This window comes from Dictyostelium discoideum (assembly GCF_000004695.1).
Source record: "Dictyostelium discoideum AX4 chromosome 1 chromosome, whole genome shotgun sequence".
NCBI lineage: Eukaryota > Evosea > Eumycetozoa > Dictyosteliales > Dictyosteliaceae > Dictyostelium > Dictyostelium discoideum.
The window spans coordinates 1,217,548-1,241,569 of NC_007087.3; the positions used below are offsets into that span (position 1 = coordinate 1,217,548).

At 24.6% G+C, this 24,022-nt stretch overlaps 8 protein-coding genes across 8 annotated transcripts in view; 4 read left to right on the top strand and 4 right to left on the bottom strand.

Moving 5' to 3' along the window:
• Window positions 1-415: 415 nt before the first annotated feature.
• Window positions 416-1,644, bottom strand: aph1 (gamma-secretase subunit Aph-1; the record flags this gene model as incomplete). The annotated part of the gene is made up of 3 exons (XM_642368.1): window positions 416-550; window positions 653-1,391; window positions 1,532-1,644. The coding sequence occupies 3 exons, from the start codon at window positions 1,642-1,644 to the stop codon at window positions 416-418; spliced, it is 987 nt and encodes a 328-aa protein (XP_647460.1).
• Window positions 1,645-3,303: 1,659 nt separating this feature from the next.
• On the top strand, window positions 3,304-7,026 carry krsB (calpain-like cysteine protease; the record flags this gene model as incomplete). The annotated part of the gene is made up of 3 exons (XM_642369.1): window positions 3,304-3,579; window positions 3,882-4,565; window positions 4,669-7,026. The coding sequence occupies 3 exons, from the start codon at window positions 3,304-3,306 to the stop codon at window positions 7,024-7,026; spliced, it is 3,318 nt and encodes a 1,105-aa protein (XP_647461.1).
• A 759-nt stretch (window positions 7,027-7,785) lies between these two features.
• drnB (dicer-like protein) lies at window positions 7,786-12,387 on the top strand (the record flags this gene model as incomplete). Its single annotated transcript, XM_642370.2, has 3 exons — window positions 7,786-7,908; window positions 8,250-9,899; window positions 10,003-12,387. The coding sequence occupies 3 exons, from the start codon at window positions 7,786-7,788 to the stop codon at window positions 12,385-12,387; spliced, it is 4,158 nt and encodes a 1,385-aa protein (XP_647462.2).
• Window positions 12,388-12,596: 209 nt separating this feature from the next.
• mocs3 (molybdenum cofactor synthesis 3) lies at window positions 12,597-13,965 on the bottom strand (the record flags this gene model as incomplete). The annotated part of the gene is made up of 2 exons (XM_642371.1): window positions 12,597-12,886; window positions 12,978-13,965. The coding sequence occupies 2 exons, from the start codon at window positions 13,963-13,965 to the stop codon at window positions 12,597-12,599; spliced, it is 1,278 nt and encodes a 425-aa protein (XP_647463.1).
• A 721-nt stretch (window positions 13,966-14,686) lies between these two features.
• copA (WD40 repeat-containing protein) lies at window positions 14,687-18,442 on the top strand (the record flags this gene model as incomplete). Its single annotated transcript, XM_642372.1, has 2 exons — window positions 14,687-14,840; window positions 14,931-18,442. 2 exons carry the CDS (start codon window positions 14,687-14,689, stop codon window positions 18,440-18,442), a joined length of 3,666 nt encoding a protein of 1,221 aa, XP_647464.1.
• Window positions 18,443-18,567: 125 nt separating this feature from the next.
• On the bottom strand, window positions 18,568-20,235 carry DDB_G0267984 (peptidase M20 family protein; the record flags this gene model as incomplete). Its single annotated transcript, XM_642373.1, has 2 exons — window positions 18,568-19,881; window positions 19,990-20,235. The coding sequence occupies 2 exons, from the start codon at window positions 20,233-20,235 to the stop codon at window positions 18,568-18,570; spliced, it is 1,560 nt and encodes a 519-aa protein (XP_647465.1).
• Window positions 20,236-20,815: 580 nt separating this feature from the next.
• On the top strand, window positions 20,816-22,690 carry DDB_G0267986 (hypothetical protein; the record flags this gene model as incomplete). Its single annotated transcript, XM_642374.1, has 1 exon — window positions 20,816-22,690. One exon carries the CDS (start codon window positions 20,816-20,818, stop codon window positions 22,688-22,690), a length of 1,875 nt encoding a protein of 624 aa, XP_647466.1.
• Window positions 22,691-22,808: 118 nt separating this feature from the next.
• The window catches only part of DDB_G0267988 (hypothetical protein), a gene marked incomplete at both ends in the record, with an annotated part of 1,356 nt that continues 142 nt past the window's right edge, over window positions 22,809-24,022 (bottom strand). Inside the window, one exon of the mRNA XM_642375.1 lies at window positions 22,809-23,791. Coding sequence (XP_647467.1) covers window positions 22,809-23,791 — 983 coding nt within the window. The remainder of the gene's footprint in view (window positions 23,792-24,022) is intronic.

Here is a 24,022-nt window from a genome sequence, read left to right on the forward strand (position 1 = left end):
AAATTTACCAATTATTAATTTTGATTAAAAATATGTTTGTCTAAAATTTTTTTTTTTTTTTTTTTTTTTTTTAAATCCAACAATTGTTTTTCCAAGTGTTTAAAACAAACTAAAAATCAACAACTATAAATAAATAAATAATACAATTTTTATTTTTTATTTATTATATATATATTTTTTTTTTTTTTTTTTTTTTATTTTTGTTAATAAATTTTATTTATTTTGATATTGGCAATGGTCTTTGCATTTTAATCCCAATGGATTTTGATAATGTTAAAATGAAGTACCATTGGATAAAATGGTTGAAATTGAGCTGATAATAGTTAAAATGAAGTGCCATTGAATAAAATGGTTAGAAAGTTGTGGGTGAATTATTATTACTTTTTTATTTTTGGAGGTAGTAAATTATGATTTTTTAATGAATTTTAGTAATTGAATCACTTTTTAATAATGAAAAGATACAAAAACCAACAGAAAACACTGTTATTATACCAATTGGTAAAATTGATCCCACACAAGAAGTTGTTTTAGTTGGTAAATTTAAAAGTGTCTAAAAAAAAAAAAAAAAATAGAAATAGTTTAAAGTTAGAATTAAATAATAATAATAAAGGTTTTTTTTTTTTTTTTTTTTTTTTTTTTTTTTTTTACATACTAAATAAGTTGTTACAAAATGAGTTATAATAACAAAAGCAACCAAATGATATTTTTTTGATCTATAACCTTGAAATGCTAAAACGTTATAAACTACATGTAATAAAGTCATAAACAAAGTGATGATTGAAGATAACATAAATAAATTAACAGAAGGACAAGCTGGAGAGAATAAAGTACCAGGACCAGTACTCTCCCATAAAATTGAACCAAACATAATGAAACCATAAGCAACACCACTACCAACACCAATTGCAGCAGATGATAAAGTATGATTTGGTCTTGCTGATAAGGTTTCTAATCTTGCATTAATTTCAATCTCTCTTTGTTTTTGTTTCTCAATTTTTCTTTTCTCTTTTTCTTCTTCTGTAATTTCTTTATTATCATCATCATTTATATTATTATTATTATTATTATTATTGTTGGTGTTGTTGTTGGTGGTGTCAATAATTTCATTATTTATACTTTCAATTTCATTAGTTGGTGGTTGTTGTTTTTGTTGTTGAGCTTGTTTTCTTTTTCTCATTGAATCTAAAGCCATTTGATGTTGAGTTTCTTTAATTTGATTTAAAGATGGTCTATCATTGAAACCATATGAATATAATCTAAAAAATATATATCTAAATATTTCTTGAAATAATACACTAAATGATATTATAAACCACCAATGTTCTCTCATTGGTGGTATAATGTACCACCATATCGCTGCTATTAATATTGATACTAACCAAAAGAATGACCTAAATATATATTTTTTATATTTTTGTTTTTTTTTTTAAAAAAAAAAAATAAAAAAAAAAAATAATGAATTAATATATATTTAGTAAGTATATATATATATGTATTGAATGACAAATAGATATTTAAAAATGTTTCTTACCCTCCAATTGTTAAAATAACTAATTGACTATTCTTTGCAATCACCATAAAAAAGAATGCAAGAATTGGTGAAAAAGTAATAAAAAGACAACCATAAAATAAAACCTGTGTCATTTTTATAATGTATATCTTTTTTTTTTTTTTAATTTTATTTTATTTTTCTTTTTTTTTTTTTTTTTAATTTTTCTATATCTTACACAAAAAAAAAAAAAAAATAATAATAATAATAATAAAATAACGCTTGAGTAAGCAATAAATAAATATACACTATATTATACAAACTATTTTTGATTGATACTAATAAAAAAGAAAATAAAAAAAAGTGGTGTTAATTAAAAATTTAAATTATAAAAAAAAAAAAAAAAAAAAAAAAAAAAAAAAAAATCAAAATTTTGATTTTTTTTTTTTTTTTTTTTTTTTTTTTTTTTTTTCCTCACTCTGGAAACAAGATATATTTGGTAAAACGAAAATAAAAATAATAGAGTACTAAATTAACCAGTTTTGGTTAAAAAAAATAAATAATAATAATAATAATAATAAAAAATCTTTAAAATACTTATAGTATCCACCCAAGTGGGAAAAAAAGAAAAAAATTAAAAAAAGAGAAATATTCGACCTGTCGTTTTAATTTTTGGTGATTTATTAAAGTGTTTTAATTTTCTAAACATTTTTTTATTTTTATTTTTTTTTTTTTTTTTTTTTTATTTTATTTTATCTTTAGTGATATATTAAAATTGGTATTGATTAGGGTATAAAAAAATGATAATAAAGAAAGAAAAGAAAGAAAATAAAAAAAATAAAAGATATTAAAAAAAAAAAAAAAAATAAATTTATTTTACACATCATTAAAGATTTTTATTTTTTTTTGTTTTGCTTTGAAAAAAAAAAATTTAGGCAATCGTTTGAAAATATAATCAAATCGGAGTAATCGTATTCCAGATCTGAAAACCAGTTTTTTTTTTAATCTAACTTTTTTTTTTTTTTTCATTTTTTTTTCATTTTTTTTTTTTATTGTTTTTTTTAGCAAACTGTTTTTTTTTTTTTTTTTTATTTTTTTTTTTTTTATTTTTTTTTTTTTTTTTATTTTTATAAGAAAAACGAAAGGTACTATTTATAAATAACTATAATTAATATACTTCTTTTATTATTATTATCATTATTATTTTTTTTTTTTATTATTATTACTATTATTTTTATTTTAATTTTTTATCATTTTTTTTTTTTTTTTTTTCAAATATTTGTGTTTTTAATGGTCCAAAAAAAAAAAAAAAAAAAAAAAAAAAAAGTGAATTTTGATTTTTTTTATTTTTTTATTTTTTTTTTTTTCTTTTTTTTTGCTGCAACCCCAACACATTATTAATAAATTTTTTTTTTCTTTTTTTCTATTAATACAGGATAGGATCAACATCACTATAATTAAAAAAAAAAAAAAAAAAAAAAAAAAAAAAAATTTGTTTTTTAGTAAAAAAAATAATTATAACAAAATATTTATTTAATATATTATAACTTTTTTTAATAATAAAAAAAAAAAAAAAAAAAAAAAATAGTACCTCTAAAATAGTAATATTAATTTGTAAATAAATAACTAACTAAATAAAGAAAAAAAAAAAGCAACCAACCACCAACCTAATATATAAATATAGTATAATAATAAATAGTATAATAATAAATTATAAATAATAATTCCGAAATTTTTTAAAAAAAAAAAAAAAAACAGAAATAAAAAAATAACAAATAAATAAATAAATATATATATAAATAATCCTTATATAAATGGAGGAAAGTGGTCAACTTAGTGATTTTAAATTACCAGAAGGTATTAAAGATCCATCACTAGAGTTTGATTTAATAGAATGTTTAGGTAGAGGATCATTTGGATCAGTTTATAAGGCGACTTATAAAAAGACAGGTAACATTGTCGCTGTAAAATTAGTACCAATCAATGAAGATTTTCAAGAGATTTTAAAAGAAATTAATATTATGAAACAATGTAAATCAAAATATGTAGTTCAATATTATGGTAATTATTTTAAAGATGAAACTTGTTGGGTAAGTTCTTTTTTTTTTTTTAATAAAATTTAATACATACATATATAGGTGTTTTTTTTTATTTTTTTATTTTTTGCATATGTACACACACCACCACACAAATATATATAAATATAAATAAACATTATTATTATTATTATTGTTTTTTTTTCTATAATTATAAATTTATTTAATTTTTACATAATTACTAATTATTATAAAAAACCTATTATTTCTATTTCTATTTCTATTTCTATTTCTATTTCTATTATTTTTTTATTTATTTTTTATTTTTTTATTTTTTTAATTTTTATTTTTAATAGATTATTATGGAATATTGTGCATTTGGATCAGTTAGTGATATGATGAATATAACAAATAGAGTATTAAATGAAGAACAAATTGCATTAGTATGTTATAGTACATTGAAAGGATTATATTATTTACATAGAAATAGTAAGATTCATAGGGATATTAAACCAGGTAATATATTAGTATCAGAGGAAGGTGAATGTAAATTAGCAGATTTTGGAGTGAGTGGACAATTGAGTGAACGTACCAGAAAGAGAAATACGGTTATTGGTACACCATTCTTTTTAGCACCAGAGGTTATTCAAGAGGTTGGTTACGATAATAAAGCAGATATTTGGGCATTAGGTATCTCTGCTATTGAAATGGCAGAATTTCATCCACCATATCATGATTTACACCCAATGAGAGTGTTATTCATGATTCCAACTTCAACATCACCAACTTTGAAAGAACCTCATAAATGGTCACCGGAATTCTCTGATTTCATCGCATTATGTTTAGCAAAAGAGCAAAGTCAAAGACCATCCGCTAAAGATCTCTTAAAACATTCCTTTTTTGAAAAGAAATTAAAAGGTAGTTATGTTATGAAATCGTTATCTGAAACTGCTCAAATGGTCATTGAAAGATGTGGTGGTAGAGAAGAAGCTGTTAAAGCTGCTGCTGAAAGAAAATCAAAACAATCTGGTGTTTCAGTTGTATGTTTTTTTTTAAAAAAAAAAATATAAATATAAAAATATAAATATATATTAATTTAATTTACTAACATATTTTATTAATTTTTTTAAAAAAAAAAATAAGGATTTTATTCATTGTGAAAGTGTTGATGAACCAGATAGTTCAGATGAAGAAGATTTATTAGAAAGAAATAATAAGAGATTAAGTACTCAAATTCAACAAAAGAAAGAACAACAAGCTCAACAACAACAACAACAAGCTCAACAACAACAACAACAACAACAACAACAACAACAACAATATCAACCACCATCACCAAATAATAATAATAGAACAACAACAAAAAATAATGATATAAATGAATTAGATTCTTTATTAAATAATATGATGATGTCATCATCAGCATCAGCATCAACATCACCATCACCATCTTCTATATCATCAAATGGTAATAAGAGTGGTACTACTACTAATGATTATCATACTGGTAATGGTAGAACATCATCATCATCACCACAATTTGGATTACAACATCAAAATTCAAGTAATAGTTTCCCATCATCACCAAATACAGTACCAAGTGTTGAGAGTAAACCAAGACAACCAGCATCGGAATTGGATGATTTATTAGAGGAAATGATGAATCCATCATTTGGAAATAGAGCACGTAATAGTAGTGGTGGTGGCGGCGGTTTAACACCAATTGGATCACCAATTACAAAAAGACCAACACCAACAATGCAATCATCAACAACAACAACAACATCATCTTCTTCATTACCATTACCAATGTCACCGTCAGTTTACTTATCACCAACTCGTGTAAGTGGCATTTGGTCAGGTGAGAGTGCAGGTGGTTGTGCTAATACAACATTATGGCGTAAAAATCCACAATATTTATTACAAATTACAGCAACAACTACAATTCGTATAACATTACGTCAAACTGGTGATAAATTAGTTCATATTGGATTTTATTTCGCTCGTTCAAATACTGGTGCCAATGATCAATTTAGACGTAGAATTACATTGACTAAAGAATATTTAGTACCAGGTCTTGATATCACCTTTTTAAAGAGTACTGAAGTTTCTGCGAAAATTACAATGGAACCAGGTTATTATGTTATCATTCCAGCAACATTTGAACCAAATCAAGAGGGTAGCTTTGAATTGGACGTCACCGCCACCTCTGATAATATCGGTGGTCAATATAATAGTAATAACAACATCAAACTATCAGAGATAAAAGGTGATAGAGATTGGAGAATTATAAGTGACCGTTTCGAATGGAGAGGTTCAAGTGCAGGTGGCAGTTTTAGCGGCTCCTCTGCAACATGGAAAGATAATCCAAAATTCTTTTTCGAAACCACTCAAACTTCAAATACCACCATTGTGTTGGGCAAACTTTCAGATATTCCAAAGGAAACCTATATTGGGTTCTACATTTTCAAAGCGGATAAAAATTGTCCATTCATTTCACTTACAGCAAATAATCTCTACTCAAAGACAAGCTTTGTCAATGGTATCGAGGTGGTTCACACTCAACAACAAATGCCACCCGGTTGTTATATCATTGTGCCTTGCACTTATGATTCACGTCAAGAGGGTAGTTTCACTTTGACTTGTTATTCAGATTGTCAACAAGGTTCAATCTATAAATTGGATCTTTCCGAACAGATTCTCACAGTACATGGTGAATGGAGAGGTGCAACAAGTGGTGGTTGTTTAAATCACACCACTTGGAGAAACAATGCTCAATATCTCATTCATAATACTTCCTCCTCACCAACAAAGGTAACGATAATGTTGGAACAATTGGAGAAGATGGATAATCAACAATTACCATTCGTTGGTTTCTATGTTGCAAAATCACCAACACCAAATTTAGATAAGAAACTTTTCTCTTTAACTCCAAAAGATATCGTTGGAAATACAGAGTTTATCAATGATTATCAAGTTCATTTCACTTCAATTATGGAACCTAATACTTCCTACATCATTATACCCTCAACTTTTACACCAGGCATTGAGTATCCTTTCAATTTACGTGTTATTACCAATCAACATAATGTAATTCAAATATCACGTTTACCAGAATGGAGTACTCGTAAACTTTCTGGTGAATGGAGAGGTCAATCTTGTGGTGGTCGTTATTCAAATACTAGTTCAAGTTGGACACTAAATCCACGTTTTAGATTTAATTTACCAAGAGGTGGTCGTTTCACTATTATATTGGCTCAAGCTGAAAAACCATCCTATAATGGTATTGGTTTCTATTATTTTAAAACTTTACAAGATGGTACACTAAGAGAATTTGTTTGTAAAAGTGGTTTCATTTGTGGTAAAGAAATAGTTTTAGAAAGTTCAATCAATGAAGGTGTTACTGGTGTTGTAATTCCTTCAACTTTTGAACCAAATATTCAAGATTCTTTCAATTTAACAATTTATTCAGAATTTGATTTAGATTTTTATAATAATTAATAATTAATTAATTAATTAATTATTATTTTTTTTAAAAAAAAAAAAAAAAAAAAAAAAAAAAAAAAAAAATATAATAATCAAAAAAAAAAAAAAAAAAAAAAAAAAAAAACCATATAAAATAATAATAATAAAAATATTGTACTATGATAAAAAAAAAAAAACAAAAATTATTTAATATAAATAATTATTTTAATATAAATAAAAAAAAAAACCCTCACCAATAAACAAATAAATATATAGTAAAGAAGATTTTTCAAAAAAAAAAATAAAAAAAAAAAAAAAATTAATAAAATTAAATCATTGTTGTGAAAAAAAAAATGAAAAAAATAAAAAAAATAAAATGGGATGAAGTAAAAAAAAAAAAAAATGAAAATATTTTTATTTTTATGTCAATCAATTTTCTTTTTTTCTTATTTTTACGTTACCAACAAAACAAATAAATTTACACATAACACATATACATATATTATATTTTAATATTAATGCATTAATTATAGAAATAATTTTATATTTTAATAATAGGAATTAGGATTTTTAAAATAATCATTACTTTAATTGACTAATGTACCAAAGAGTGAGTATATATTAAAAAATACTTTTTTAATCTATTCTATTTGTATATTATTACAACAACAACAACAACAACAACAACAACAACAACAACAACAACAACAACAACAACAACAACAACAACAACAACTAACAAATAATAATAATATTATTATTAATATTATAGATAATAGATTTTCATAATAAATAATGTCAAATAAATCTCATTTATCTGAAAAGGTTCAATTGAATGAATGGCTTCAAAAGAGGAAATTACCTCTATCCATTTATCATACTGAATATAAAGGATCTGAACATAACAAAGATTTTAAGGTATTAAGCAATAATGATAGTTAGTTATAATAATAATAATATTAATAGCAAACACAATTAAATTATTAATACACCATTATATTTAATGTGACGCCATTACTATAATTTTATTATTATTGTAATTTAAATTATCATTATTATTATTTTTTTTTTACAAATACACTTTATATATATATATATATATATATATATGCATCTATATATTTTACTAATATACTGAAATCGATACACACCCTCTTTTTTTATTTTTTTTATATTTTATTATTTTATTATTTTATTAAATAACTACGAATATTAAATAATAAAATAAACAAATAAAATAAAAAAAAAAAAAAAAAAAGTCAATAGTTATAGTGAATGGAAAAGAAATTGAATCAGATTGGAAAAAAACTAAAAAAGAATCAGAAAAAGATTGTGCAAAGAGAATTTTAGAATTTTTAGTAAAGCTAGATGGTCACCCTGTTGAATTTACATTACCATCCAATAGAACAATAAACCAAAACCCCTGTTCTATTCTAAAAAATATAGACAATAACCGTAATAATAATAATACTAATAATAATAATAATAATAATAATAATAATAATAATAATAATAATAATAATAATAATAATAATGAAATTATTATTATTAATGATAGTGATGATGATGATAATAATAGTAACAATATACAACAACAACAACAACAACAACAACAACAACAACAACAACAACAACAACAACAACAACAACAACAACAACAACAACAACAACAACAACAGCAACAGCAACAACTAATACAGTTCAATAGTGAAGATTTGGAATGTTTAAAAAAACCTATGCAAAATCCATTATCAAACACTCAATTATTAAGTTCAAGTAGTGATGAAGAAGAAAACTCTAGTTCAGACCCAATAGATAGTTTTAGTTTCATTAGAAAAGATGATGTTTTGGCACCAACTTATGACGGTCCATTAGTTTCAACTATTAAAGATAATAATCAAACATATAAATTACAATCAGTTGTAGATTTACTAAATAGTAAACTAGATATGATGGAGTCATCTTATCAAAATCAAATTAGTATCATGTTATATTCTCAACAAAAATTACAAAAAGAAGTAGCATCTTTTAAATCTTATATTGAGAGTTGTTCTCTAAAACCATTTGGGACCCTTAAAATACCCGCCTCTGTAAATCAACCACAATTAAATACCACACCCAAACCAAACAATCAAATAATAGAAACAAATCAACAACCACCACCACCACCACCACCACCACAAGATACCACTAAAAAGAAAAATTCATATGTAAATAAGAAATCCTTAAAAACCAATTCAGGAAAAACTGATGATTGTCATTCTTTTGAAACCTCTGATTCAGAAAATGATGGTATAGAGGAAAGCTCTACCACTAATCCTTTTTATTTTCAGAGTTACAACTCCTACACATCCACCTATCGTGATGATGATGACAATTATGACGATGACAATGACAATGACGACGATGACAATTATGACGATGATGACAGCACCACCACCACAACCACAAAAGCACTCAAACGACGAGGTACAGATTCAAACTCAAATCTTACCGATTACGAAATTTATGATAAATCAAGTGATGATATCGACAATTATGATGACAGCTCAAAGGAATCTGAAATTGAAAAGAAAGCTAGAGGATTTTCTGATAGAGAAGTTATAAAAGACTCAATAAGAAAAAGAAGAAGAAAGAGATACCTCTACAAATCATCAGATGCTACCACAGTGAATACCGTCAGATCCTCATATGAAGATTTAGCAACAACAAAAACAACAACAACAACAACAGAAATACCCTCTACAAATCAATTCTCCACATATTTCAATAATAGTCAAAACGGTCACAACAAATTTGTACAAACAAATTTTGATTTCAAAAAAATAGAACTTTCTGTCGTATCTGATGTGGTACCAGATTTCATTTCATTTTATGTTTATGATGTTGTCATTTCTCATCCATTTCATGTAAGTCATTGTTATTATTATTATTATTATTATTATATTTATTTATTAATATTAAATTTGAATATATTAATTTTTTTTTTTTTTATTTTTTTTTATTTTACAGGCACATACATATTCACATAGAGGTAAAAAATATTCATTTTCAAACTTTTTATTATATTCAAGTGAACAACCATTACCAACAACAACGACAACACCACCAGTTATACATACTCTAAATTCAGTTGGTGATCATTTTGGTGTAGGATTAATTAAAAGAAGTTATTGTAGAATTAGTAAAAGTGATTTTCAAAAGATGATAACATTTCATAATTGTTTCTTTTCACAAATTCTAGGTCAAAAATATTTAGAGCATTCTGATCACATTGATAGAATGTTTATGATACCAGAAGTAAAAAGTTTATCAAATCCAACTCTATCACTATTTGATACTTTGTTGGAGTTATTAGAATTTGATGGGTTACCAGATGATTATGATCTATTTCAAGGTGATGATTTAGATTTTCAAAAAATCATGGATAACCTTTTCACTGGAAAGGTAACAGTATCTAGATCCAATCATTTTGCAATCTGTAGAAGTGTAGACTTTCAATCATTATCTGAAATTACAATGTCACAAAAACGTCAAGATATTCATAATTTAAATCATTTTAAAAATATGTTAAATAAATTAAATTTTTATAAAAATCAAAATGAAATTCAAGAAAATCAAGAAAATCAAGAAAATCAAGAAAATCAAGAAAATCAAGAAAATGAATATGAATATGAAAATGATTATGAATATGAATATGAAAATGAAAATGAAAATGAAAATGAAAATGAAAATGAAAATGAAAATGAAAATGAAATTGAAATTGAAAATGAAAATGTAAATGAATATGAAAATGAATATGAAAATGAATATGAAAATGAAAATGAAATTCAAATTGAAAATGAAAATGAATATGAATATGAAAACGAATATGAATATGAAAACGAAAATGAAGGTAAAGAAAAAGAAATACAAGATTTATTAATGATTGATTTAAAAAAAGAGAATATTGATAGTGATGAAAGTGAACATAGCTTTAATTATATTAGTGATCTTAATAATGATTATAGTGATAGTTATGATGATAATAATAATAATGAATTTGAAAATAATATAAAAATTAAAAATGTATCACTTCCACCATTAGTTTGTTCTCATGCATGTGCTAGAACTAATGAAGATTATTGGAGATTAAAATGTATTTTATTTTTTGATGAAAATGATCAAGTCGAAAAACCTTTAGATTGGAAAGTTTATCAACAAAGTAACCCAAGTTTTAAAGAAATCAATTTAGTTACATTTTTAAAATATTATAAACATTTTCAAAAGGATCCATTAACTGTTAGAGTATTAGGTATAACGGATTTTATTCATTCATATGCAAAGGTTGCAATTTTACCCTTTTTTTCAGAAATGGAATGGTCTTTGAGAGTGGCACATTTCAATAGTAAAGTGACATGTTTAAAATCGGCAAAGATTTTAAGAGAGGTATTCACCCATCCCTCAACTAAAACCATTCCAAAGAGAACACTGACCCAATTGGGTATCTTTGGCAAATATCAGCCTTATTTGGGCGACAATCAAAGGTTGGAGTTTTTAGGCGACTCAGTTTTAAAGTTGGTCAGTACTATATACCTCTTTTTCAAGTATCCCAAAATGAGTGAAGGTTTCTTGTCACAAACTAGAAGTGATTTCACAAAGAATGATCATTTACTCGACGTTTCAAAACGTCTTGGATTAGAAGAAATCTTACGTTTCACAACAGAGGAAGAATTTAGGAAACCACAAGCCGATGTAATTGAAGCATTAATAGGTGCTGTCTATATTGATCGTGGTTTCTTTGAAGCCTATAAACTAACAGTTTGTTGGATTTTTGATGAACCCGATGCCGAATATCCAATTTATAATACAAAATTTGAAGAAACTTTGGCCCACCAAGAGATACGTGCTTTTTTAGATGGAATTGGTGTACATATTAGTCATTCATCATTGTTGGAGGAGGCACTCTGCTTTCCCTATTCGTTTCATTCTGCCTCAAAATCTTACCAACGTTTAGAGTATGTGGGTGATGCAGTTTTAGATTTCTTTGTATCGGATTTCCTTTATGCCACCTTTCCTTTGGCTCAAGAAGGTCAATTAACAGATTACCGTTCTCGTTTAGTTAGAAACTCCAATCTATCATCAATTAGTAGAAAACTTTGTTTACCTCCTACTGTATCAAAAGGAATTCGTGATACATTACCAATAAAAAAACTAGGTGATTATTTGGAATCTTTTATTGGTTGTTGTTTTGTTGATACCACTCAATCATTTGAATATACAAAATCTTTGGTTTATAAGTATTTGGATTTAAGAATTGATAATCCATTATTTGAATTTCCTTCACGTTCTGCCTACTTGTCTATTCATTTAAGATCAGATAGTGAAGATGATTTAAAATTCTCTGAAACTGATTAACCTGTATTTTTTAATTTAAAATAAATAAATAAAAAAATAAAAATTACAAAAAAAATAAATAAATAACCAAAATTAATTGATTTTATTTGAAATTTTCTATTTACAAAAAAGGGTTTTGATTTATTTTTTTTTTATTTTCTTAAAAATTGTACAATTTGTATATTTCTGTACAATTTTTAAAAATCTTTATATATTATATAGGTATTATTCTAATAAATTGGAAAACTATCATCTATAGATTCATTCCAACCTAATAATCCATCTTTAATATGTAAAAGTTTAAATTTATCTCTAAATTCTTTTAATTTTTCATCTAAAATCTTTACAGCATCTTGTGATTTATTTCCTCTTCTACAAACTAAATAAACTGATAATTCATCACTGGCGTCTCTATTTTCGTTATTATTATTATTATTATTGTTATTTTCAACTTTTTCTTTAATTAATTTTTCAATAATTTCAATTGATTCTTTTTTATCAATTTCTTCAATTGGAATATCTTTTTTTAAAAAAAAAATATATTAATAAACTTTTCTAAAAACTTTGTTTTTTTTTTTTTTTTTTTCCAAAAAAAAAATATTTAAACTTACTATTTGAATTTGGTAATGAACAAATATCAAATTGAATTTTTGGTCTAACATCAATTAATAAATGATTATTATTATTATTTTTAATTGATTGATTAAATTGTTCAACAGTAATTATTAAAGTTTTATCAACTCTATCATCAACTTTACCAGCTGATTCAGAATAATTACTTTGACAAAATTGAGTGTAATCAATTAATTGAGTTACTGTTGGTTTATCACCACAAACATTACAACCAGATTGTTTACCTCTAATTCTAACAGTTCTAAATACAGCTGACATACCATCATAAATTAATAAACGACCAGATAATACACCCTCTTTATTATTAGTGAGTATTTTAATGACTTCCAATGCTTGTAAACTACCAATTACGCCAACGATTGGACCTAGTACACCACCATCGGAGCATTTTGTAACGGTTTCGACTGGTGGTGGTGTTGGGAATATACAACGATAGCATGGTCCGTTATTGTAATTGTAACAGGTTATTTGGCCCTCCCATTTCAATGCGCTGCCACTTACCAATGGTTTGCCAGTCAATACACATGCATCATTTACTAAATATCTAGTTGCGACATTATCAGATGCGTCTACTACTATATCATAGTTTTTGATTATCTCCATCGCCGTTTCGGATGTGAATGTTGTTTCGTATGTATTTACTTTAATTAAACTATTAAGTTCAGAAATTGTTTTCGATAATGAAACTGCTTTTGAAATACCTTTACTTGATTCACGATGTCCAATTTGTCTATGAAGATTTGAAATTTCAACTGTATCATAATCAACCAATCCTAATGTACCAATACCTGCTGATGATAAATATAATGCAACTGGACAACCTAATCCTCCTGCTCCAATAATCAATACTGATGAATTGCATAATGACATTTGACCACTAACTCCAATATCTGGTGTAATTAATTGTCTTCCATATCTTTCAATTTCATTTGGTTTTAATGTATGTTCTTTAATATATTTTTCCATTTTTTTTTCTAAAATAAATAAATAAATAAACAAATAAATAAATAAATAAATAATTCGTTTTTTTTTTTTTTTTCAAGTTTTTTTTATAAAAAATAAAAAAAAAAAAAAAAAAAAAATTTAAAAATATCAAAAAAAAATTTTCAAAAAAAAAAAAAAAAAAAAAAAAAAAGGTTTTCTTTTCCTTTTTTAGTTAAATCCTCAATTTAAGTTTGACAAATTTTGAAAAAAAAAAAAAAAAAAAAAAAAAAAAAAAAAAAAAAAATCTTGATTTAAAAGTAATAAAAAATGAAAACGTGTTTATTTTGTGTAAATAAAGAGGAGTGTGAGTATTATAAATAAATTAAATAAATAGTAATAATTTTTTCAATTTCATATTAATTTATTTATATTATTTGACTATTTGTGCAAACAAAAAAGAAACACGTCTCCATAGTTTCATTTAAAATAAAAAATTTAAAAAAAAAAAATATAAAAAAAAAAAAAACTTTTTTTTGAAAATCAAAAACTTTTTTTTTTTTTAATTTTTTTTTTTTTTTTTTTTCATTTTAATTTTTAAAAATTTTTTTTTTTAATTTCATATATAGTCATCACTTTACATCTCTCATTATTAATTCTACCTTATAATAAATATTAAATTATAGTAATAAAAGAGAATTAATAAATTGTGTATTTGTTTGTGGGTGTATATGTGTAATTTTATATATTAAAAAAAAAAAAAAAAATGTTATACAAATTCGAAACAAAAGCAAGTAGAGTAAAAGGATTAAGTTTTCATCCAACTCGTCCATGGATTTTAGCAAGTTTACATTCTGGTTCAATTCATTTATATGATTATCGTATTAAAACATTATTAGAGAAATTTGATGAACATGAAGGTAAATTAAATTTTACAAATATATATATTTTGTATAATACTAACATTTTTAATTATTTATTATTTTTTTTTTTTTTTTTAATTATTATAGGTCCAGTTAGAGGTATTAATTTTCATATGACACAACCATTATTTGTATCAGGTGGTGATGATTATAAAATTAAAGTTTGGAATTATAAACAACGTAGATGTTTATTCACATTAAAAGGACATAAAGATTATATTAGAAGTGTTGAATTTCATAGAGAAGCACCATGGATAGTAAGTTCAAGTGATGATATGGTAATTCGTATTTGGAATTGGCAATCACGTACATGTATAGCAGAATTGAATGGTCATAATCATTATGTTATGAGTGCATTATTTCATCCAAAGGATGATTTAGTAGTTTCAGCATCATTGGATCAAACCATTCGTATTTGGGATATCTCTGGATTGAAAAAGAAAATGACCACCGTTAAACCATATAGAGAGAATGATCCAATGCGTTTACAAGATGAATTATTTGGAACTGATATATCGGTTAGATTATCATTGGAAGGTCATGATCGTGGTGTAAATTGGGCAAGTTTCCATCCAACCCAACCATATATCGTATCGGCATCAGACGATCATCAAGTTAAATTATGGCGTATGAATGACCCAATCGTAGATACATTCCGTGGTCATTACAATAATGTATCATGTGCACTCTTTCATCCTCGTCAAGATTTAATCATTTCCAATAGTGAGGATAAGACCATTCGTGTTTGGGATATTATAAAGAAATCTACCGTTCATATGATTCGTCGTGATCATGACCGTTTCTGGACTTTGGCATCTCATCCAAATCAAAATTTATTCGCTGCTGGTCACGATAGTGGTATGATTGTTTTCAAGTTGGAGAGAGAACGTCCATTGTTTGTTCAAAATGGTGATAGTGGTGTTTTCTTTTTAAAGAAGAAAAATTTCAACTCTTTTGATTTCCAAGCTGGTCGTACTGTTTCATTATTCCATATCTCCAAATTACCATCAAACAATGGTACTCAAACCATGTCTTACAATCAAACTGAAAGAGCAATTCTCGTCTCATCAGATGCTGAAGGTGGTTCTTATCATCTTTACAAGATTCCACCAAAAGATAGTAACACTGTAAACACAAAGAAAGGTACTGGTGTTGCTGCAATTTTCGTTGGTCGTGATCGTTTCGCCGTTTTAGATAAAGGTAACAATGTTGTCATTAGAGATTTAGAGAATGAAGAGATTAAACGTTGTCAAATTCCATTCACTATCGATTGGATTTATCCATCTGGTTCACCTGGTACCATTTTAATTCAATCTGAAGATAAAATCCATATGTTTGATATTCAACAAAAGAAGATGCTCTGTGAAATTCAAGTACATGGTGTAAGATATGTAATTTGGAGTAAGGATAGAAATTATGTTGCCTTTTTAACACGTGATTTCATCGTTTTAGCCAATAAGAAACTTGAACAAATTTGTATGATTCATGAAACTGTACTTCCAAAGAGTGGTGTTTGGGATGATAATGGTGTTTTCATCTATAGCACTTCAAATCATTTGAAATATCTCTTACAAAATGGTGACAATGGTACAATTAGAACTTTGGAATCAACAATCTATATCACTGGTGTAAAGAATAATAAAGTATTTGCAATTGACCGTGAATTTAAAAATCGTATCATTGAAATCGATACCACAGAATATGTTCTCAAATTATCATTACTTCAACAAAATTATAATCAAGTTATGACAATCCTCAGAGAGAATCGTTTGGTTGGTAAAGCTATCATTGCTTATCTTCAAAAGAAAGGTTATCCAGATGTAGTTCACTTTGTTAAGGATGATCGTACTCGTTTCAATTTAGCATTGGATGCTGGTAATATCGATATTGCTCTCTCTAGTGCAAAGATTTTAGATGATAAAGATTGTTGGAATCGTTTAGGTGTAGAAGCCCTAAAACAAGGTAATTATCAAGTGGTTGAAATGGCCTACTCTCGTACAAGTGAATTTGATCGTCTTAGTTTCCTCTATCTATTGGTTGGTAATTTAAGTACCCTCAAAAAGATGATTTCTTATGAATCTAGTGATATCATGAGCAGATTCCATTTCTCATTATATTTAGGTGACGTAGAAGAAAGAATTAAAATTCTTCAAGAGGCAGGTCTTCATCAATTGGCTTATATTACAGCTTCTATTCATGGTTTAACTGAAAAGGCTGAGTCCATTGGTAATTTAATCACTTCCGATGGAAAATCTCAATTACCACAATTACCAAAACAATCTTATCTCTTGGTACCACCTTCACCAATCAATTGTAATCCAAATGAATTAAATTGGCCATTACTTACAACTACAAAATCAGTTTCTGATGTTATGGGTGAAAATAGATTTGGTGTTGAACAATCAACTTCAACTCCAACAGGTGATTGGGAAAGTGATGAAGATATTTTCAGTGAAGGTAAATCACAACAACAATCATCACAACAACAACAACAACAACAACAAAAAGGTGATTGGGAAGAAGATATTTTAATTGGAGATGGTAATAATGGTGGTGGTGATGATGGTGGTTGGGAACGTGATGATTTGAAAGGTTTAGAAAAAATTGGTACAGATGGATTTAATAATAAACAAAATGATCATGTTGCATTATTTGTACCACCACAACCAGGTCCATCATTCTCAATGATTTGGGCAAGAAATTCACAATTTGCAGTTGATCATATTGCAGCAGGTAGTTTTGAAAGTGCAATGAATATTTTAAATAGTCAAATTGGTGCAGTCAATTTCGATCCAATCAAATCAATGTTTATGAATATCTTTATGGCTACTCGTTCATCATTAGGTTGTAATGCATCAACACCATCACTTTTAATGCCAATTCAAAGAAAGAGTGCAGCACCATACATTACCTATGGACTTGGTCATCTCATTGAACGTTTAAAGACCAACGCCTATAAATCAACAACCGAAGGTAAATTCAATGACGCTCTTTCTCATTTCACTTATATTCTTCATACAATCATCTTTTGTTCAGTTGATAATAAACAAGAAGTGAATGAACTTAAAGATTTAATTAACATTTGTCGTGAATATATCTTGGGTATTAAAATTGAATTACAAAGAAAAGAACTCTCAATTGGTGCTCAAAAAGATTCAACACTTGGTAGACAAGCTGAATTGGCCGCTTATTTCACTCATTGTAATTTAGATCCATCTCATTTAATTCTTAGTCTTCGTTCCGCTATGAATTGCGCTTACAAAGTTAAACACTTTAATTTGGCAGCTTCATTTGCACGTCGTCTCATCTCTCTTAATCCAAATCCTGATCTTGCCACTCAAGCTAAAAAAGTTTTCAACTTTGCTCAACAAACTCCAACCCCATCAGATATTCAACAATTAAACTATGATGAACGTAATCCATTTGTAATTTGTGCTCACTCTTATGTACCAATCTATAAAGGTTCTCCATTAATTAAATGTCCATATTGTTCAAGTTGTTATTTACCAACTCATAAAGGTAAAGTTTGTTCAGTTTGTCAAATCTCTGAAATTGGTAAAGATGTTCAAGGTTTACAAGTTATTACAATTCAAAAATAAAATAATAAAAAAAAATAAAAATAAAAATATAAAATTATTATTAAAATTAAATATATAAAAATAAAAAATAAAAATATATAAAAATTAATAAATATGTTTATTTATTTTAATTTTATTTATTTTATTTATAAATATTTTTCAGTATTTTTAATTAAATGATAATAAAAATCAACCAATTGTTTATAATTTTTAATTGTTAATCTTTCATCGATACCATGTAAACGTTGAAGATCACTATTTTCGAGTACCATTGGACAAAATCTAAATATATTTTCTGTTAAATTCCAATAATGACGAGTATCAGTATTTGCAATCATAATTGTTGGAGCTACAACAACATCAGGAAATTCTTGAAGAATAGTTGATTGAAGTAAATTGAAAGATTTTGAAGTTGTTGAAGATACAGGTGCAGGTTCAATAATATTTGAAATCTTTGAAATTTTAACACGATCATCATTGATAACACGATTGACATGATCAATGATATCATTTGTTGAATCACCAGGTACAACTCTAAAATTTATAGTTGCATTTGCTTCCATTGGTATTACATTTGCTTTATTACCAGCATTGAAAATTGTTAAAGCTGTAGTTGTTCTTTGAAGTGCATCCAAAGTTGGTTTAGTTGATAATACTCTAGAGATGATTGGTTCGAATAACCAAAGATTTGAGAAAAGGAAACGATAAGGTAATGAACATTCTCTACCAACGAAATCAAATAGTAATCTAGTTTCACGTAGTTTTGGTGATGGTGGATTATTTTCAAGTTTTGAGACTGCTTGTGCCAAAACCCCAATTGCACTCTCACGACGTGGCATAGATGAATGACCACCAACGATTGTAACTGATAATTTGATATCGATTGCACCCTTTTCAGTGATACCAACTGATGCGATTGGTTTTGATAAACCTGGGAATACTGGTGGTAAAAGAATTGGTAAACCTTCATCTAAAATGAATTCAAATGGTCCAATTTCATTTGTATCGAAATATTTGTTAATATTGAATGCACCATTATTACCACCCAATTCTTCATCATGTCCAAATGCAAAATAGATTGAACGTTGTGGTTTAAATCCTTGACTTAATAAATCTTCAACACTCTCTAGTATTGCCATGACTGATCCTTTATCATCCATTGTACCTCTACCCCAAATATAGGTATCATCGATATGACCTGAAAATGGTGGATGTGTCCATTTATCTAAAAATAATGTTGGTACAACATCAATATGACCTGCTAATAGGATTGGTTTTAAACTTTCATCTAATCCTTTCCAATTATAAACTAAACTATAATTTGCAATAATATTTAATTTTAAATATTTATGAACTTTTGGAAATGTTATTTTTAAAAATTCATGAAATTTTAAAAATTCTGGTTCATATTGATCGAATTCATCTGATTCTCCAAATGAAATTGTTTTAAATGTTGTTGCCTTTGAAATATAAAAAAAAAAAAAAAAAAAAATTAATCATTTAAAGAAATAAATAAAAATAAATAATAAAAAAATTAAATAAAATAAAATATGTTTTAATTTACTTACTTTTGCTAATCTTTGAGCTAATTCTATATCAGATAATGTTGTAAATGAATCTATATGATCTGGTGATAATATTTCAACTTTTGGTTGTTTTGATGTAAATCTAATTGTATTTAATACCAACATTAATAAAATACCAATTAATAAATTTCTAATAATGATTTTAATTAAATTAAATTTGGTTGTTTTTGATCCATTTGTTGGTTTTGATTTACCATTATCATAATCTGATTGTTTTCTTTTATCCATTTTTTCTATATGAATATAGGGGGAGGAAGGGTTTTTAAAACAATGTTTTTAATTTTATTTATTTTTTTTTTTTTTTTCAAATAATCCCAAAAAAAAAAAAAAAAAAAAAAAAAAAAAAATGAATTTACATTTTGGTGATATGAATTTAATTTAAAAAAAAAAAAAAAAAAATTAAAAAAAAAATATATTTTTAATTTTTTTTTTTTTTTTTGATAAAGATATATCACATATTGGGACAATTTTATTTTGTTTTTGAAAAAAAATGATTTTTTTTTTTTTTTTAAAAAAAAAAAACAAAACAAAAAAATGAAAAAAAAAAACAAAACTAATTTTATCTAAATGTTTTAATAATTTCCTTTTTAGTTTTTTTTTTTTTTTTCAAAAATTAATAAAATGATGTCTTTATGGAGTTTATAGATCTTTTAAACAGTATCATTTACAAATTATTAATTGTTTAACAATAATTTTTTTTATTATTTTAATTCATTAATTTTTTTTTTATTTTTATTTATATAAATAAAATATTTTTTTTATTTTTTATTTTTTTTTATAATTTTATATTAATAAAAAAAAAAAAAAAATGATTCAAGATAAAGTAATTGAAAATTATTCAAATGGTATTGAAAGAATATCAAAAAAATCTTTTCCAGATTATATCGATTATAAAATTATAAAATCAATAATTGATTTTTTATTAATTCCAAGAAAAAGATTTTATGATATTCAATATTTTTGTGAAAATGAAGTTGATAATAAAAATAATAATAATAATAATAATAATAATAATAAAAATAATTCTTTAAAATTGAAAAATAATTATAATAATAATAATAATATTAATAATAATAGTAATATTATATTCGAAGAATATTTAGTAAATAATTATAAATTATTTATTGATGAAATTATTGATTATTCATTAGTATCAAAGAAATGGAATAAATATATTTCAACATTAATTTCAAATTCAATTGTTGATAATAATTTAATAGAATATTGGTTTACACCAGAAAGGATAAAGAAATTATTTGTTACCAATAAACTTAATAAATCATTTTCATTAGAAATAAATAAAAAACATTCAATAATAAAAATAGAAAAGAAAATAGTAATTGATTATTTTAATAAAAAAGTTTTAATGATTAATCAATGTGAATTCATTAAATTAAATAAAAGACAAATTGATGGAATTAAATTAAAATTTAATAAAATCGTAATAGAATTATTTGGTAATGAAATTGTTTATAAATATATGAATCAAGCAAGTAATTTTGAAAATGGGAATAACGACTTCAAGATGGAATTAAATATAAATAATTTCTCATTGGATGAAAATGAATTTATTGGATTTGGTGTTGATACTAAAATTGTGAATATAAATAAAATTCAATTATTTGGTGCAAATGAATTACAAATTCTAGATTTTATTAGATATTTACAACCAAAACATTTAACCTATGATCCAAATGGTTGCTACAGTCAAGATTCATATTACCATATGGACTATTCACCATTATTTAATCCAGAAATAATTGGTGACAGAATTGAGTCAATTAAAGTCATCGGCTACTCTGATCATGTTGAACCATACTGTTTGAAGACTATAAATAAATTAAGAAATTTACACACACTTTCTATACCAATCCTATGCCATGACCTTATTAAGCTCCTAAGTGATATAGATCTTGGTGAAAATGGGTGCGACTACCATTACGGCCCATTAGAGAAAACCAATAACTTGAAGGAAGACTGGGACCAAATGATAGATTCGGTTTTAACTTGTAAATCATTAAGAAATTTAACATTGTCAAACTTTTGTTCCGATGGTGAATTTTGCTTAAAATGCGATGATGAACATTCTGAAAAAATCATTAATTCAAAGAAACAATTATCAGATGGAATCAAGAAATTGTTAAAAAGCGACTACCTTTATTATTTAAAATTGGATGATATCGATTTCGTTGAAGAGTCTACATTTTCACCACTATTAGAGAACTTTTCATTAAAAGTTTTGGTTTTAAAATTTAGATGTATAAATCATACAATGCATGAAGAAACTTATCTAAATCATTGTAAAATCATTCAATTCATTCTATCAAATCAAATCAATATCAATCATTTGAAAATTTCATTAATTGATGGTTTAGGCTCAAAGAATTCTCAATTTGATACAAAATTAATCTCTTTAATCTTTAACACTCTATTAAATCAACAAAAGAATAATATTAAAACAAATTTATATTCAATTGGTTTAGTAATTCAAAAAGAACAATTTGATCAAGTTTTCAATTATTTTAAATTATTTTCTGATTCAACTTTTAAAACAACACCAATTATTAAAGAATATTATCTATCATTCACTTATCCTGTTGATAATGAATATATTAATTCTTTAAAAGATAAAATTAAAAATATTGATTGTAAAAAAGGAATAGTTATTAATATAAATAAATAAATAAATAAATAAAATAAATATATATATATGTATAAAATATTATTATTATTATTATTATTTTTTTTTTTTTTTTTTTTTTTTTATATTTACAATTGTATGTTTATTTATTTATTTATATTTATTTATTATTATATTTTTCTAATTGAATTAATCTTTTATTAATATATTCTAATTCTAATTGAAATGGTTTTAATAATTCTCTTCTTAAATTTAATGATTCAATTTCTTGATTGATTTCAATTTTTGATTTATTTACAGGTGAAATTAAATTAAATTTTGTGAATTCATTAATATTATTTAATTTTGTTTTAATAGGTTGTTGTAATGTTGATGGTGATGGTGATGGTGATGGTGGCAATGATGATGATGATGATGATGATGATGAAGATGATGAATTTTTATAATTTTTACTTGAAATAATGAGTTTTGCCCTATGTTGTGGTATACCATTTTGTTTTATATTTTCATCTTTATATTTATTATTATTATTTACATTAACCTTTTCATTTTCATTCATTGATTGTATTTTATCTTCACTTTCACTATCTTCATATTCTTCATCTTTAAAATTTTGCATTTGGTCACAATCACTATTATTATTATCATCATCATCACTATCACCATCACTATCACCATCACTATCAATATAGTCTGTCATATAATAGGATTCATTTTTAATTATATTATTATTATCATTATTATCATTATTATTATTATCATCATTTATATTATTATTATTATTATTATTATTATTATTATTATTATTATTATTATTATTATTTAAAATTATTTGATTATTAAATCCTTGAATATTATAATATTTTGCAATTTTTAATATGAATTGATTATTTTCATCATATAATCCATTAAGATTATCGAAAAGATCATGATAGAATATAGATGGTGCATTTGATTTATTTGGTAAAATAACTTTTGATTTTTCAAAAGTTTTATTTAAATGTAAAACTGATGAAGTTGAACTTTTAAAAATTATTAATTCTTGAGGCAAAAAATAATAAAAACCACCTTTTTGTAATTGATAAACTCTTAATTGAGTTGACCCATCTATAAAACTATATCTATTATCTGGTTTTTTTGGAACTAATTTTGATTTTAATGTTGATTGATTTTGAAATATGTAAAAACAAATCTCTCTTTGAATTGGCCACGATAATCTAACAAAAAACTTTTTACTTTTATCTTTTAATAAATTCAATTTTTTATCTATTTTTCTTACATATTTAAATTCACTTTTATTGATTTTATGACGATTTATTTCTTTTTTTTTTTTTTTTTTTATTTTATTTTATTTAATAATTAAAAAAAAAAAAA